We start from the raw sequence: 16,147 nt of genomic DNA, 5'->3' as shown, positions 1-16,147 counted from the left end.
TGGGGCACACAGCACTTGGCATTAACCTCTGTCTTCTTCACCCAGACCCTGCTCACTAACAGCCATCTCACCAGGAGAATCCCCAGAAGCCCAGGTGATCACCAGCTGAAAGCTCCTGGAGGGAAAAAAAAAAAAATTGAGGGGGAAAAAAAAAGTGCTGTTTTTTGTTTTAATAATTTTAGGAGTCAGTCACACATCTGATTCTGGATTAACTTCAAGTACTATTCCATTTCAACATAGGAGAGTAAGAGGTGGGATTTGCATTTCTTTGAGAACTCCCTATGTCTGTGATTTTTTTCACAGGAAAGACAGGATAAACAGCCCAGCAAGTGGCATGGTGGGAGCACTGCATGAGGTTCTGCAGCTCGTTAGGGTAATTAACTCTACCAATTTTAACACACACCTGAGCTCTAATGAAATAGCTGCTGGCAGACTCCACAGCTGAGTGGTAACATTCTAGATCATGAGAAAAACAGTTCTCTCAACTCAAAAATAGCTTCATCACCCCTCTGCTAACAACAGGGTATGTTCCTTGGGACCCTGCTCATGTTTCCCAAGATCACTGCCTAAAAATAAAATCTAAAAAATTTGGTCCTTTCCACAGACTTTTTAAAAGGGCCTGTAGGAACAGGACAGGGGGAATGGCTTTAAACTGACTGACGGTGGATTCAGATTAGATATTAGGAAAAAATTCTTCCCTGTGAGGCTGGCGTGGCACTGGCACAGGTTGCCCAGAGAAGCTGTGGCTGCCCCTTCCCTGGCAGTGTTTAAGGCCAGGTTGGATGGGGCTTGGAGCAACCTGGTATACTGGAAGGTGTCCCTGCCTGTGGCATGGGGGTTGGAACTAAGTGACCTTTCAGGTCCCTTCCAACCCAAACCATTCTGTGATTCCATGATTCTGTGACTCCAGGCTTTGAAGGACAAGCAATGAAAGATTTTGCCCATTTTCTGGCATAAGCAATTCTGAAAGGCTTTTCTTGACCAACTCACTGCCTTACCTGGAAGTGTGTCACAAACCTGCGCTGTGACTGTTGCTCCCTGAGATCTCCCTTTTATCTGCCTGCTGTGCACAACTGGGGGTATGCAGGACTGGAATTTTGTCCACTTCCTCATGTCTCTCACTCAGAATTGAAACCATTACATACATTTTATTTAAAAAAAAAACTTTTCATGAAGACCACAGAAGCTATTAGAGCTGAGCAAATAACCCACTGCAAGTAATTTATTCGATTTGCTCTGTTTCAGCTTCATTTAAAGTTTTTATAGAGGTTTTGTTACAGTCTGTGGTTTAAGCAATTAAATGAAAGAGGTCAGGAATGATCACAGGAATTCAGGACATACTCTTAGATCATTTTTGACTCAGTGTGCACAGTCATCAATTTTCTAGGCAATAAAAGCATACATTTTAAGTGCAAATCATCATAACCGAATACTTGGATTCAGTGTTCAACAATTTAAATTTCAGAAATATGTTCTGGTATTTGCCTTAAATTATGAAAAGACAGTAACATCTGTAAACACAAGGTCGACAGGCTATTTGCAGAAAACAGGGAAGGAACTTAAAAATCAGGCAATATTTTCAATTACTGTATGGTGAAAAAAAGATATAAAGGACTTTTCTCAGCTCTGATACCTACACTGCAGCATTAAGGACAGGTCAGATTTTGGTCTTCACTACCCTGAACAGTATGCCATTCTCTGACACATGTTCTCTGATACTGCAGCAAAACCTGAGATATATAGCATTATCATCTACATAAACAAGTACACAGTAGAGTTAAGTAGCTTAGTTCTCTTTGATTCACTCACCTTACAGGCAAGGTCCTGTCTCCTTTTCTCCTGTCCATCTCCCTTTGCGGAACTGGATACCAGCGAAAGTTCAGTTTCCAGTTAAACCCTCCGTAAGTCATATCAGATCCAGCCATGTATTCAAAAGTGTCATCACTGATCACATCGATGATTGGGCAGACAACAGTTTTCCTGTAAGGAAAAAATTGGGCTTTTTTAAACAAAACAGGTTTTCATGGTAGTAAGAAAGAGTAAAAAATTCAGAGTATTGACAGTCACACAGACAAAAAGTTATGCCTGGTAAAAAGAATGGAGAAAGCTGGCCATCAGGATGGGGGACATGCAGACCTTGTGAAAGTAAACGGCGCAGGTTGCTGTCATTACTGGCATTATTATTCTTACTGTCAGCAACATAAATCCTGCTGTAAGAATAAAAAGTTTTTCACCTATCTATTTAGAAACTAGATTTTGACACAAATATTAGAAAACCTTCTATCTGCCTTATAAATTAAAAAAGAATAAAAGAATTAATCTTTATTTTCAGATCAATGATTTGTTTCATTTCTATTTTTTAGCAGAACAGAGGAACCAAGGACTGGCTGGAGGCAGGAGGCAGATCCCTGCACCTGGAGGGGGAAAGCTGCCCTTACCTGTCTTCCTTTATCCTGGCCAGCAGTGGCTCGAGCCAGCCCAGGGTGCACTCACAATGTGCGTCCAGGAATGTTATCACCTGCCCTTTAGAGGCTGCCGCACCACGGAGCCGCGCACGGATCAGTCCTGACCTCTGCTCCATCCGAATGATTTTTATGGAGACTTCCAGATTTTTCACGTAATTCTCTAATGAGGCTTTCAGAAACTCTGCCAGAGATAAGCGGAAAAAAAAACAAAACCAAAACAACAAAAACAAAAACCCACCAAAACCAAAGAAAGAAACAAACAAACAAAACCAAACAAAATACCCAAAAAAAAACAAAACAGAAGAAAAGTATTATTTTTTGTGAGGTTCAGCAAGTACCAAGGACTCAAAATATAACTGCTGAGTTTATGCGTCATGCTTGGCCTTCCAAGGACGGCCATGCACAAACACTGCCCTTACACAGGAAATGCGTTTTGACTTATTTAGAGTTGTTCTGAAGTCACAGCTGAGCTATGGGGGTTTGCACAAACACTCTATTCCAGGCAGCCACATGGAAAACAGCCCACGCACACAGACACATCTGCCCGAGCATCTCTGCCCAAGCATCACAGAAATTTTAAAGAGCTGTGATCAGTTTCCTTGAAATAAGCCAGCAGCCAACAGGGAGTGCAAAATGTGGACACTGATCTGTCTATGGTTAATACCAACATGTCTATTTTTCACGAATTTCACCATTTCAGTCCTTTAGGAATCCAACACTTTGCTTTTAGGGAAAAACTGTAGTTACTTGGGCTCAAGTCCTCCTCCACCTTCCTGCCCAGAGAAACATTAAGCTGACTTTTTTCCTGAAGCAGGGAAATCCAGGACAGTAATTACAGTTAAGTTAATGCTACAGAAATAAAGGCTGGCTTAGCTTGCACCTTCTGTCTCTTGATCCATTGCACCTACATGTTGTATTTACAATGATATTAATTTGGCTACTCCAGGAAAATTTATCATTCCATTGATTTCATTTATAGAATGCAATGTGATTCCTTTGCCAGGTAATAGCAGTTTCACATGTAGACCGTTTTCTTTCTAAACCCTGGGTTTAAAATCCAATCGTAAATGCTTGGCAAGAGGCACAGGTCCAGTTCAACATGACAAAAGGAAGTCAGACTTCACCACCCTTTCTGCAGGTGAAGTCTGCAGTGGCACTGAAATAACACAAGCAACAGGACTCCTCTCATCCTGAGCCTACCTCTCTCGCTGGCATCATCCACCAGGATGATTTCCGAAAGCAGGTGGTGCGGTGACCGGTTTATCACACTGTACACAGTCCGAAGCAGAGTGCTCCAGGCTTCATTGTGAAACACAATAACCACACTTGTGTTGGGAAGCTCATCAGGATAGACTTTAGTCTTGCACCTGCCAAAAAAAATAAAACAAACAGAAGAAAAAGAAGGTTAATCTTTAAGAAAATCCCTGAAGAGCTCTACCAACAGGACAGCCTAGAAAAGGGTCTCCAAACCTGTAAGTGGGATACATTTTAAACCAGTTACTGATCTCTTCAAGCTCCCAGTCTGCAGCCCGAAGGCAGAGGGGATTTGAAATTCGGTTTTCTTACTAAGAAAACACAGCAGAGCACCCAGAGGAAGGTCGCGCTGCTGCATTCCCAGCTGCCTCAGGCTCACGGTCTCCTTGCTCCCACTTGGTATACCAAGAAATCAGCTTCCAGCAGCCTTTGGATCAACGCGTCCTGACATCACAAACAGAAAACTCTGGACATGGGGTATTTAATATTACATGTAGTGAGTGGTTAAAGTGAGGTTAAATAAGTCTTTTCTTGTGAGAAATCCCAAATTCTATGGTTTGAAGTACACAGGCCTGAGACTTCCCCATTTTTAGTGGTTTCTTAGAAGAAAAAAATTACTATTTTCTACAGCATTCTATATGCCTGTTGAATGGAAGATTGAGAGGTCTATAATCTCATTGGAAAATTGAGAAATTAAGGCAAAGTGAGCAACAGATACCAAACACTGCTGATTTTGTGCAAGCAAATTAAAGCTATTTGCATATTACAAGGGACAAACCAAAAATTTGCACGTTTCTTCATGCTTTGGACACATTTCAGAACCAAAGCTTAAATCAGTTTGCTGACACAGGTCAAGTGATGGCACTTAAATACACCTAATAGGGATTCTTAACTGTTGTGACTTGAAATAATTTGCACTTTTATATATATATATTTTGCTGTAGTATGATTTTCTGGCTGTACTGTTCCCACTGTGGTCTGGGTTCAGGAAAGGACAGGTGAGCATGGACGTACTTTCTTCAGCAGCAGCACACATACCAGTAAATTAAACTGCATGTAAATGGAGAAGAAATTATGTATAGCTTTTTAGAGCATCCTCTTTGTAACACCACAAATTGGAAGCCTCCCTAAAAACTTCTGAATAGGTCATTACCATGGAATATTGTGTTTAGTTTTGGTCCCTGCTATACAAAACACACAGACACACACCAGTCTTGACATCATTTTGATAATGACCACTGAAGTTTGTTTTAGAAGTCATCCCACCTTCCCAATTTCTGCAATCTAATTAATGATACGACTATCATTCAATTACAATTTAGATTTAGAGTTCAGACAAACAAATAAAAATCCTTTATTAATTATCAGCATTGACAATACCCTCTCTTTATCCAGAAGTGTCCAAAGGAGTGTGAGCCCAGCAGGACGAGATGTCCAAAAAAAGGACATTATGAATGTACTTGTTTCCAAGGCATAGTAAAGGTTCTCCTTGCCTCAGAAGGTGTCTCATGTCAGCCCTGGAATCTGAAAGTCAGATATCAAAGACTAAAACCAGAAAGGACGTAGTGCAAAGCTCAGCGCTGCTTATGTTCAGAGTTGTTTTCCAGAGCTTAACGTCATACTTCAAACTATACACCAAACTGGAATAAATTCTGCCTGTCCTATATTTCACAACAGTCATTTTAATTACATTTAAACCAGACACAGTCTTGGAAATTGGAAAATAACTACTACCTATCATTGTGTTTAAAAATATTCTGAAAAGCATGTCAGTAGTAAAATGAGACAAGAAGGAAAAGACATTTCCTTGTCTGTAGTATAACACTAATTTTGCAGAGCAAACAGAATATTAAGAACAAGAATGTTTATAATCACATCGTATTTGCCAGGATCTTCAGTACTTTTAACTATCATTCTTATTATTTTTCAATATATCTTACAGTACCCAGAGAAGGGCTAGATGAGCTAAGAACACCCAGGAAGAAGACATGCGGCATGTCCTATGTTTTACAGCAGACAAACTAAATTATCATAAATGTGGTCATAAAAATCCACGATCAGCATCCTTGAGTGCATGAAACAGCATAACCAGCTGATCAAAAGAGGCGATGATCTGGCTGTACTTATCATTGGTGCAGCCTCTCTAAGAGCACTGTGTGCAGTGCTGGGCCCCACTGTGTAAGGATATGAAGGTCCTTGACTGCTTCGAAAGGAGGGCAACAAAGCTGGTGACAGGGCTGGAAGACATATTCTCTGAGGATTTGTGATTGTCTAGCTCAGAGGAAGGTGAAGGGCAACTTCACTGCTCTCTGCAGCTTCTTGAGGGGTAAACACAGAGAAGGAGGTGTCAGTCCCTTGTCTCTGGGACCTAGGGACAGGATGCCTGGGAAGGCTGAAAGCTGTGCCAAGGGAGGTTCAGACTGGACACGATTAGTTACACAGAAGATGAGATATAAAGAAGTTCTTCACTGTGAGAGTGGTGAGGCACTGGCACAGGTTGCCCAGAGAAGCTGTGAGTGTCGCATTCCTGGAAGTGCTCAAGGCCAGGTTGCACGGGACTTTGAGTTGGAAAGTAGATGAGCTTTAAAGTCCCTTCCAACACAAACCATTCCAAGATTCTATGGTTCTATGTGGAGGTTCGTGTTCACCAAGAGGGTGGCCAAACCCTGTAACAGGCTTCCTGGAGAGGTGGTCAATGCCCCAAGCCTGCCAGCGTTCAAGAAGCATCTGGACAATGCCCTTAACAACATGCTTTAGCTTGGTCAGTCCCAAAGTGGTCAGGCAGTTGAACTAGGTTATTGTTGTAGGTCCCTTCCAACTGACACAGCCTACTCTATTCTATTAAGGACCAGATTTTCAAAAAAGCAACTGCTCTGGAGTCAGCAAACTGTGCACAGACAAGAGCTTGTTAATCGATGAGTGCGCGTGTAACATAGCTGACTCCTTACCTTGCTGACACAGGCGTTACACACTAGATGCCAGAAAGCTGCCAATTCATTTCCCACCAATACGGAAAGTGCTCCATTTACACACTGTCCTGGGTTCAGCAGTAGCAGTCATGTTTCTCCTTCTTGGTAGCTGGTGCAGTGCAGTGTTTTGACTTTCAGCTCGGGAACAGAGCTGATAACAAGGATGTTTTGGTTTGGCCAAGGACTTTGTGAGCCTCATGCTCTGCCAGGGAGGAGGGGAAGCCGGGAGGAAGCAGAGACAGGACACCTGACCCAAACTGACCAAAGAGGTATTCCATACCACAGCACGGCATGCCCAGGATGTAACTGGGAGTTACCCAGAAGGGCTGGGAGACTGCAGGGTTGGAGGAGGTCAGAGCTTGGTCAGGCTGGGGGGGCGAGTTATCGGTCAGCTGGTGGTGAGGTGTTGTATTCTCTTCCCTTGTTATTTCCTTTATCATTGTTATTATTGGTGGTAGCAGTAGTGATCTGTGTTATACCTTAGTTACTAAACTGTTCTTATCTCAGCCCGTGGGAGTTGCATTCTTTTCGATTCTCCTCTCCATCCCTCTGGGAGTAGGGGGAGGGAAAGAAGGGGGGAAGTGAGTGAACGAGTTACCTGACTGGGTTTAAACCACGACACACACTTAAACACGTGCTGTTGTCCTGGGTCCTATTTCAGCATTTCCGAACAAACAGCAACTGCACCGCTCCATGGGGAGCCTGCTATGTCCAGCTTAGCTACTAAAGACGATGAAGATGAAGTAAGGAGGCAAGCAGGAGACAGAGACTGAAATACTGACTGGTGCGAGGCTGAGACTGCTCCGGATTGTAAGGTTATGCTTTTACCAGCGTGTTTTTGTTTTCTGGTGGAAGCAAGACATTAATTAGTTTTTACTAAGCTCACTCAAAGCAATTTTCATGAGTATTTGATTAACTTTTAAAGTTAAACAACAAAGATTGGTAATAATACAACTGTACGGTGGGTGTATAATCACTGTTCATGCTCTTCAAGTAATTCCCACTGCCATTTACAAGGTGTGCAATGGAAACAAATCACAATCCAGCCAAACGTGACTAATTTGTACCCTGCTCCCCACTTCACTCCTGGCTGCATGTGGCCACGCTCCAAACCCAGTGCTCATTACAACTCTTTGCTGAATCACCTCACTAAGAAGCCCCAGTGCCACCTCTTGGCCAGTTTTTCTGCATGGTGAGGAATGAATGCAGCACACAGATTGCCAGGGAGGTGCTGGAGATAGTGCAAGACTGGCATGAGAAGGGCATGGTTGGGAGACACCCAGTATACCAAAACCTCCCAGACCCAACAGGCTGTTTGCCAATGGCTGCTCCCTTGCCTTCCCTCAACAAGTGCAGCAACAAATATACAGCTTTCTGCTGCAGATTAACTCTTTCATCCCCACCATGTCCAACAGTACCGACTCAGGGACCACCTTTTGAGCTCAGTATCAGTGGAGATTTGGGCTCTGTAGTGCCCTACCACAGGGAAGGGGGAAGGACACACCTATTCCCATTCTGTCCTTGCAGCACACCTTTAATAGCATTTCAGTCCCAAACCTAACATTCTGCTCACTTTTGAGTGTTTCTAAGTGCACAAAAAAATAAAAACCTTTCATGTCCCTCTACTGAAATTACGACAGTGATTCATGTTGCACTTCTTTTCTAATTCAAAAATACACAATGTGCTGAAGAAGCAATAAATAAGTCATCTGCTACTCACATGCTATCAAACACAAGGACTCCCTCTCCACCACCCCTGCACTATTTACAATGCATACTGATTGTTCAACATACACTGGAAATACTTCTCCAGAAAAACTGGGTTCGCTCATGCAGTCATCAGATGTTACTTTATGAATACACATGAAGTAAATACAGCTGCTTAAATGTGGGAAAAACACATCTTCTAAGATCAATAACATGGAAACAGACTGATACTCTACCCATTTACCACCCTTTCCACTGGCTGTATGCACATTATGTGAGTGTGAAGGATTGCACTGTGATTTTATCCCTTCCAGAACTGTGTAGAAGCTCTCGTGGAAGCAACTCAAGCCAAAATATCATGCATGAAAGCAAAATATTTGGACTATAACTACTATACAGAATAATTTAGGTTGTAAAATACCTTTAAGATCATGGAGTCCAACAGTTAACCAAGCACTGACAAGCCCACCACTAAACCATACCTCTAAGCACCATGTCTACATGTCTCTTAAGAACCCCCAGGGATGGTGACTCCACCACTTTCCTGGGCAGGCTGTTCCACTGCTGGACAACCCTTTCAGTGAAAACATTGTTTCTAATATCCAATCAAACCTTTCAGGTAGTTGTAGAGAACGATACGGTCTCCCCTGTAAATATACAATTTCTGATGTAGTATTTTTATAGGATAGATTTGGGAGCATATGGAACTGTGTTAAACAGTCGTAGTTTATATTACTTGAGGGATTCTCATGATTATTTAGTCATTACCTTTTCTTGCTTTGCTTTAGTGAAAATACAAAAGATCAACACCCATAAAGAAAAGACTGGTAACACAGATCATTGGTATGATTCTTCTACCTGACCAGATTTACTGTACACTTCAGTGCAAAGAGGGCACTAGAAACCAGCCTGTGTGGGACCAGTGCTTTTGCTGTGAAGCGCTCTCCAAAAGGCAGAACGATGTGCTCCACTACCACATGCAGCGAGGCAAGGCAGATGTGCTGCAGAGAAGGTTCACAGCCAAGCTAGGATAAAGGGAACATGAAACAGACTGGGACTGAAGCAAAATGGGGGAGTTGTTGGTCAGGATACCAACACGGGATCCCAAATTTCAGGCACAGATAGACTGAGAAACCAGCAATAGCGCATGCTGCAGCCTTCAGTCATCAGGGTGGCAGAAGTAAAGAATGAGAGAATTCCCAGTTCTAACTTAAACTCCTGATTTGTCATACACTGCATCTCTGCCTCTGCTTTAATTCATATTTATGTTCTGATTAATATTACATGTCCAGCAGCAGTATATTTATTCAGGTATCTAACATACATAGGTTTATATCTAAACATGCCTATATCTAGTTTTATTTATCTATATATACGTAAAAACCTGCATATATGCACATATGAAAACTTAACTTCTCTGTGGGTTAGCAAGGTCTCTCTCCTCCCTGAAGGGTATTTACTATTAATGATGAATTAATATTCTTGTATACACTGATGCAATACCAGATTGCACTGGAGTCATGATTTCCATCATTATAAAGTAACTATGATTGTACAAACCATTAACATTTGCGGTAAAAAGATAACACTTGAAAGAAACATAAGCAAGCTCCTCACTTCTTCTTTGCCCTACCGACATGTCATTTCTCTTTTTGTACTTATTTCAGCTTTGCTTCTTAGTTCCTGTCTCTTTCACTGTTGAATTCTTACATTTTAAAATTGGCCCAGTTTAAACTCCTGCTATGCCATATCATATGCTGTATTTTTTTCCAGCTAATATGATTGCCTTAAATATTATCTACCACCTCATTAATTCTCAGCTGTGAGCTGAATACTACACCAGAAGGTGATTTGGAAAAGCTGCTGACATCCCCCAAGTTGTCCGCCAGCCCCTAAAAAGGAGCAGGACACACACCTACTTCTGTCTGTTTGCACTTCACCACAGCAATGATCTTAGTGCATCACATTTCCTGAGCACTACTGACTAACGGCAGCTAATGCAACCACAGCTGACCCATGGGTCCAACACAACCACCACCCCTTGAATCTATACCCTATAGTGCTTAGACACAGCACGAGGTCAAAAAAGCTGCAAGCAGTGTCAAAGCATGAGAAAAACTCAATCCTAATTTCACAGTAATGCACACAAAGACCCATATCAAAGAGTGGTGTAAGCCAAAGCAATGAATTTATCATTATGCAGCAAGATCCTCTGCAAAATTGCCTCTTAAAAGTGGAAACACTGCAGTTAAGCAAACTGCCAAAGCATTAGATGTTATAAAGCAAATTAAATTGATAAATTCATCTTTTCATAGGTGTGGTTACCTTACAATGAACTTCATGCCTTGCAGTTCTTTTACTATCTTAAATTTAGTATCACATCCACACGTTATTTTTGAAGAAAGCTCAGGAATAATTTTACACAAAATGGAGGAGCTCACCTTTAAATAGCTTATCACAGGTACTAAAACAACCCCATACATCTAAATGTGTTCTCATTTGGAATAAGATCTCACATGCCAACTTTTAGGAAAACATTTACCAGTTCTCAAACAAGCTGAGGAAAACTCAAGTATTTATGGGGCAACTTCAGCACCAGTATTTTTAAATATTGGCCCATGACAACAACAGCAAGTGAAAGCATCTTCAATGGGAGTGAGGAAGTGGCAGATGTTGGACAACCTTAACAATGCCTTGAAGCCTCTGAACTCATGGATTTCATTTTGAAAGCTGTCCCAGCAACAAAGCACTCCAACACCAAGGCTCAGCTATGCAATACTGTCAAAAGCACTCCAAATGTTCATGATATTTATTAGCACCACAGAAGTATTCTCTGAAGAGCAAGTGGAAGGATGACCTGAAAGGACTGACAGTTTCAGATAAACAAGGGTAGCCCCTACCGCACCATCAGTAACTGTCTGTCATCATCCTTCATCTTTCTTTCCCCTCCCACCACCTTCCCAATACAAACAGATGGCAAGATACACCATGAAACTGCTCATCATGATAGACTACTTCTAGGTGTTTAAAACTCACAGGGGATGGCTGGTGTGGCTCAGCTGCTTTGTACAGGTACGTTTTCTGTAGCACATTGCTCCCACTGCAATGAAGCCTTTAAAAGACCTTGACTGCCTGTTCAAGAAAAGCACCATTCCCTTTCAAAAGGCCCCAGAGCATCCCACAGCAACTGCTACATGAAAAGCCACAGGCTCAAGGCTCAGTAAAGAAACTGCCCCTGGGACTCTGCAATGCTCTGCCCCCATGCAGCAGCGTGCCCTCCTGTCTCAGGAAGCTTTTCTCCAGAGGTCTAATAGTTCCTGAGCTGTTGGATGCCCTCTAGAAATGCTCAGTGACAGCCTGAGAGATTTCCCAGCAGCACCAATCACCAACATCAACATCTTGGGCGTCTATCTGTGTGTTTACCCACAGCATTTCACAGAATTGTAGAACACCAGGTTAGAAGGGACCTCAAGGATCCTCTGGTCCAACCTTTCTACGCAAAGCATGACCTAGACTAGATAGCCCAGACCTAGACTACATCAGCCCAGCTGATCTTAAATGTTTCTAATGCTGGGGGGTCCACCACTTCTCTGGGGAGATTATTCCAATGGCTGGTGATTCTCACTGTGAAAAATTTTCCCCTTGTGTCCAACTGGAATCTCCTCAGGTGTAACTTGTGTTCATCACCCCTGATTTTTCTCCAGCATCATCCCATAACTTTGTAGTGCCAGAGCTGAAATTCAGGCATATCTCTTGTTATTATGAAATGTACAAAGCCTGCAATCTGCTATTTCTCATCATCCCCCACGTTAGTAACCCCTGAGAGCAAGTCAGCATGAACAGCCTTGGTGCTCAATTATTACTCACCGTAGTAGAGATGGGCAACAAAATCATTTAGCTTGGAAAAGAACTTTAAGATCGAGTCCAACCATTAACCTTGCCTTGCCAAGTCCACCACTAAACCACATCCCCAGGCACCACACTGAGTTGTCTTTAAATCCCCCCAGGGATGGTGACCCCACCACATCCTTAAGCAGCCTGTTCCAGTGCCTGAAAATCATTCAGGTTAAGAGATTTTCTCTGTGCATCAGTAAAGCTGCCAGCCAGGCACATTTCTTTATCTCCCTCTACATCTGAAATAAGATGTCATCTGAAATAAGATGCCACCATCTTATTCCAGTACCTCACAAGATACCAAACCATAACAATTCATAGTGATTACATGCCAACGCATATCATGCTGTTCTATTCTGTGCTAATGGCACATAACAAATGTAACTTGTGCTCTGCTGTACCTGGCTTTTAAGAGCACACTTATATATTCCATTAGTCCAGTGGGATAGTGCTGGTTATCCACAGAAATACTTTCAAGTATTTCCATCTTTGTGTAATCTTGGGCAGGATTTAAGAACATAAGAAATGGTGTACTGAATTTAAAAAAAATATTCCAGCAAAACAACTGCTTATTCAATGATTAGCAGTAGCAGAAGACCATTTCTGGTTTCCATCCATAAAGAACGGTAATCACAACCCCTGCCTCTCTTTGATAAAGTGGTTTTGAAACACTAGGTACTGCACAAGAAATCAAATGCTCACTGGCACAACTCCAGCCATCAGAACTTCTAGAGCATCCTATAGACGCCTCCAAAGCCAGTCCTTTGGCCAGTACTTTCGTGGAAAACCCACATTTAGAGAATACTTCCGTTCTCAGAAACTCAGACTTCAAATCTGTTAACTGTGCTATGTGCAGATCACCACTGTTCCTCCTTGGGTTCTGGGTTTGCTTTCTAAAAAAAAAGTCACACATTGGACTATAAGCTAACCACCCTCAGTAAGCAATAATTTATTTCTAGAGTAAGTGATAACTCTGGGACTACTTGAAATCCTATTGCCTGGAATAGAATCCTCCTGACTACTTTAAATAAAATCTGTAAGCTACTTAAGGAAACTGATAGTGTGAAAATGAAATGTATGGTACAGTATTATGAACAGATGAAAAGACCACCCAAATATTTACATGCCCTGCCAGAATAGGATTAAAGCTTGATCTGTTATGTTGCCCCTCTGCCACAGCCACATACAATTCTAGGTTCTGAAGGAGCTGCAGAAGAGTCCATGTCCAGGAGCTCCATGGAGAGCAACCTCTCCCATTCAGACAAATAATGCATTTCTCTGCAGAAGTAACACATTGCTGCAGCAGGTTCTGCTGCAGCACCTCTCCTATGGAGACAGGCTGGGAGAGCTGGGCTTGCTCAACCTGCAGAACAGAAGGCTCCAGGAAGACCTTAGAGCAGCTTCCAGTGCCTAAAGGAGCCAACAAGAAAGCTGGAGAGGGTTTTTTCACAAGGGCATTAGGGATAGGACAATGGGGTATGGCTTTAAACTGACAGAGGCGAGATTTAGATTAGGTATCAGGAATAAATTCTTCCCTGTGAGGGTGGTGAGGCACTGGCACAGGTTGCCCAGAAAAGCTGCAGCTGCCCTATCCCTGGAAGCGTTCAAGGCCAGGTTGGATGGGGCTTTGAGCACCCTGGTTTAGTAGAAGATGTCCCTGCCTGTGCCAGGGAGCTTAAAACTAGATGAGCTTTAAGGTCTTTTCCAACCCAAACCATTTTAAGATTTTATGATGATTTCAATATACACAGCTTTAACTCTGCTGTAAGAAATTCATTTCAATTCCACCATTTCATATTTTACACTGAAATTTATCCAAGTGGAAGGTAAACAGAAAATAATTGAACAGGAATTTATTTCACTTACAGGAAACTAGACTGTGCTGGAATTGCATCAACATTGCCTCACTAAATTTTATTGTATCAAAATACTCCGTAGCTAACCAATTTTTATATACAGCAGGTGACGGATGTGAAAATACCTTATGAAAATTGTTCTCTGGGGTTTCATTACAGAGTATAAATAGGTTTGCACTTTGTAGGAGAATAGACCCTTCGTTCACACCTTCAGCTATCTGAAGCTGATAAAGCTTCAGGTATAGCCTTGAATATCAACTCTTCCTCTGGCTTTTCAAACCCAAACTCCATTTTAAGATCAATGATCTTGAATGTATTTTCCAACCCAAATGATTCTTTGAATCCATTAAAAACAAACAACATAGCATAGAGAAGACTAGTCCTTCTGGGTGGTGATCAAAGCTTCTGTGGCAGTGCCAGGATGACCTCAGACAGATGCTTTTCACAGGTCTGTATTTTTGCATAGAAATACCTTGCACATGCCAAAGCTACTTATGTACTACCTGCGGATAAAAGCTGAACCAAGGATCTTTACTGCTTTGACTGTTCAGTGCTCAGCTGCCTGCAAAAATGCACTTGTCACAGAATCACAGAATCCCAGGTTAGAAGGGACCTCAAGGATCATTCGGTCCAAGTTGGCAAAGTATGACATAGACTAGATGTCCCAGTACCCTGTCCAGACAGATCTTCAAAGAGCCCAATGTTTGAGAGTCCACCATTTTCCTGGGGAGATTGTTCCAATGGCTGGTTGAACTTATATTTATAATCTATTCACTAGGAGGGTGGTGAGGCCCTGGCACAGGTTGCCCAGAGAAGCTGTGGCTGCCCCATCCCTTGCAGTGTTCAACGCCAAGATAGAATGGGTTTTGAGCAACCTGGTCTAGTGGAAAGTGCCCCTGCCCGTGGCAGGTGGCTTGAAACTAGGTGGTCTCTAAGATCCCTTCCAAACCTAACCAGTCTAGGATTCTGTGATCTGGCTGTAGAAGCATTATCTTAGAGGCTGAGATGGCATTTGTTTGTCTCACTTTAAAAAAAAAAAAAGTGTAACATGGTTTAATCATTAAGGACTCTTATTTTAGTAAAGAAAATATAATTAGATGTTCTTGCTGCTGAATACAGTTTTGCAGGCTCTCAGGTGAATCTAGAGACTTATTCCAAAATTTCCCTTACAGGCACATACAAAACCTGAACTCTGTCCCTCACAACTGGTTGGGCCAACAGCAGCAATACCAGTAACCATCCATTCCTGAGCCTTGACTTGCTCAAGGGGACAGCTTTACATGAAGAAAGCAATTTCATGCTTGAACAGCCTTGCGCTATCAAAACAGAAAATTGAGCGACAGGCACCAGATGGGGTGGGCTCTGCTGCCAGGGAGGGTCAAGATCAGACCTGTGGGTACATAGCGGGCCGCTCCTGGGATAAGCTGCTGAAGGAAACGCAGAACTGATAAAAGATCAATCTACCTAAAACATGCATTCTTTCTGTTTAAATACTATGTACATTCCTAAAGTGCATACCACATGAGGACTAAGTACCTGCAAGTTTAACCTATCATCGTTGCAGTATTTAGGTTATTTATGGGAAAACTAGGAACACGCTTATCCTTGCAATGTGGATAACCTTGACATGCTTTAAAATGTGAAATCCCCGTACATTTTTAAAAGGTAAGCCAGCTGTGCAAATCAAAACCTTCAGTTAAGACCGGTCACCATCCCCCCATTTTCAAAGGTCTGGGGGAAAAGCCACATGACAGTTGTCCTACGGATTCTCCGAGAGAAAATACAAAGGGAAGGAGGCAAGGTACTCTGAAGATGGGCTTTATACACAGGCATGTAGTGATAGGACAAGAGGGTAGATTTAGACTAGGTATTAAGAAAAAACTCTTTACTATAAAAGGTGAGACATTGAAAAAGGTTGCCCAGAGAAGTTGTGGGTACCTATGGCAGGGGGGTTGAAACTAGAGAATCTTTGAGGTCGCTTTCAACACAAACCACTCTGGGA

The 16,147-nt window shown here is 42.3% G+C and overlaps 1 protein-coding gene across 4 annotated transcripts in view; it reads right to left on the bottom strand.

Annotated features, from left to right (window-relative positions):
- The window catches only part of GALNT13 (polypeptide N-acetylgalactosaminyltransferase 13), a 149,597-nt gene that overhangs the window by 62,894 nt on the left and 70,556 nt on the right, over nt 1-16,147 (bottom strand). For all 4 annotated transcript variants that reach the window (XM_057415707.1, XM_057415709.1, XM_057415708.1 and 1 more), the window contains exons 5-7: nt 3,666-3,832; nt 2,439-2,646; nt 1,810-1,980 (exon numbers count right to left, since the gene is read on the bottom strand). In XM_057415707.1, the coding sequence (XP_057271690.1) occupies nt 1,810-1,980; nt 2,439-2,646; nt 3,666-3,832 (546 nt within the window). The remainder of the gene's footprint in view (nt 1-1,809; nt 1,981-2,438; nt 2,647-3,665; nt 3,833-16,147) is intronic.

Source organism: Pezoporus wallicus, unplaced genomic scaffold (genome assembly GCF_028554395.1).
Source record: "Pezoporus wallicus isolate ANWC-B61680 ecotype Strahan unplaced genomic scaffold, APGP_CSIRO_Pwel_v1 contig_736, whole genome shotgun sequence".
In the NCBI taxonomy this organism is placed as follows: Eukaryota; Metazoa; Chordata; class Aves; order Psittaciformes; family Psittacidae; genus Pezoporus; species Pezoporus wallicus.
Note: the sequence above shows the minus strand (reverse complement) of the source record. Positions and strands in the feature narration are given on the sequence as shown.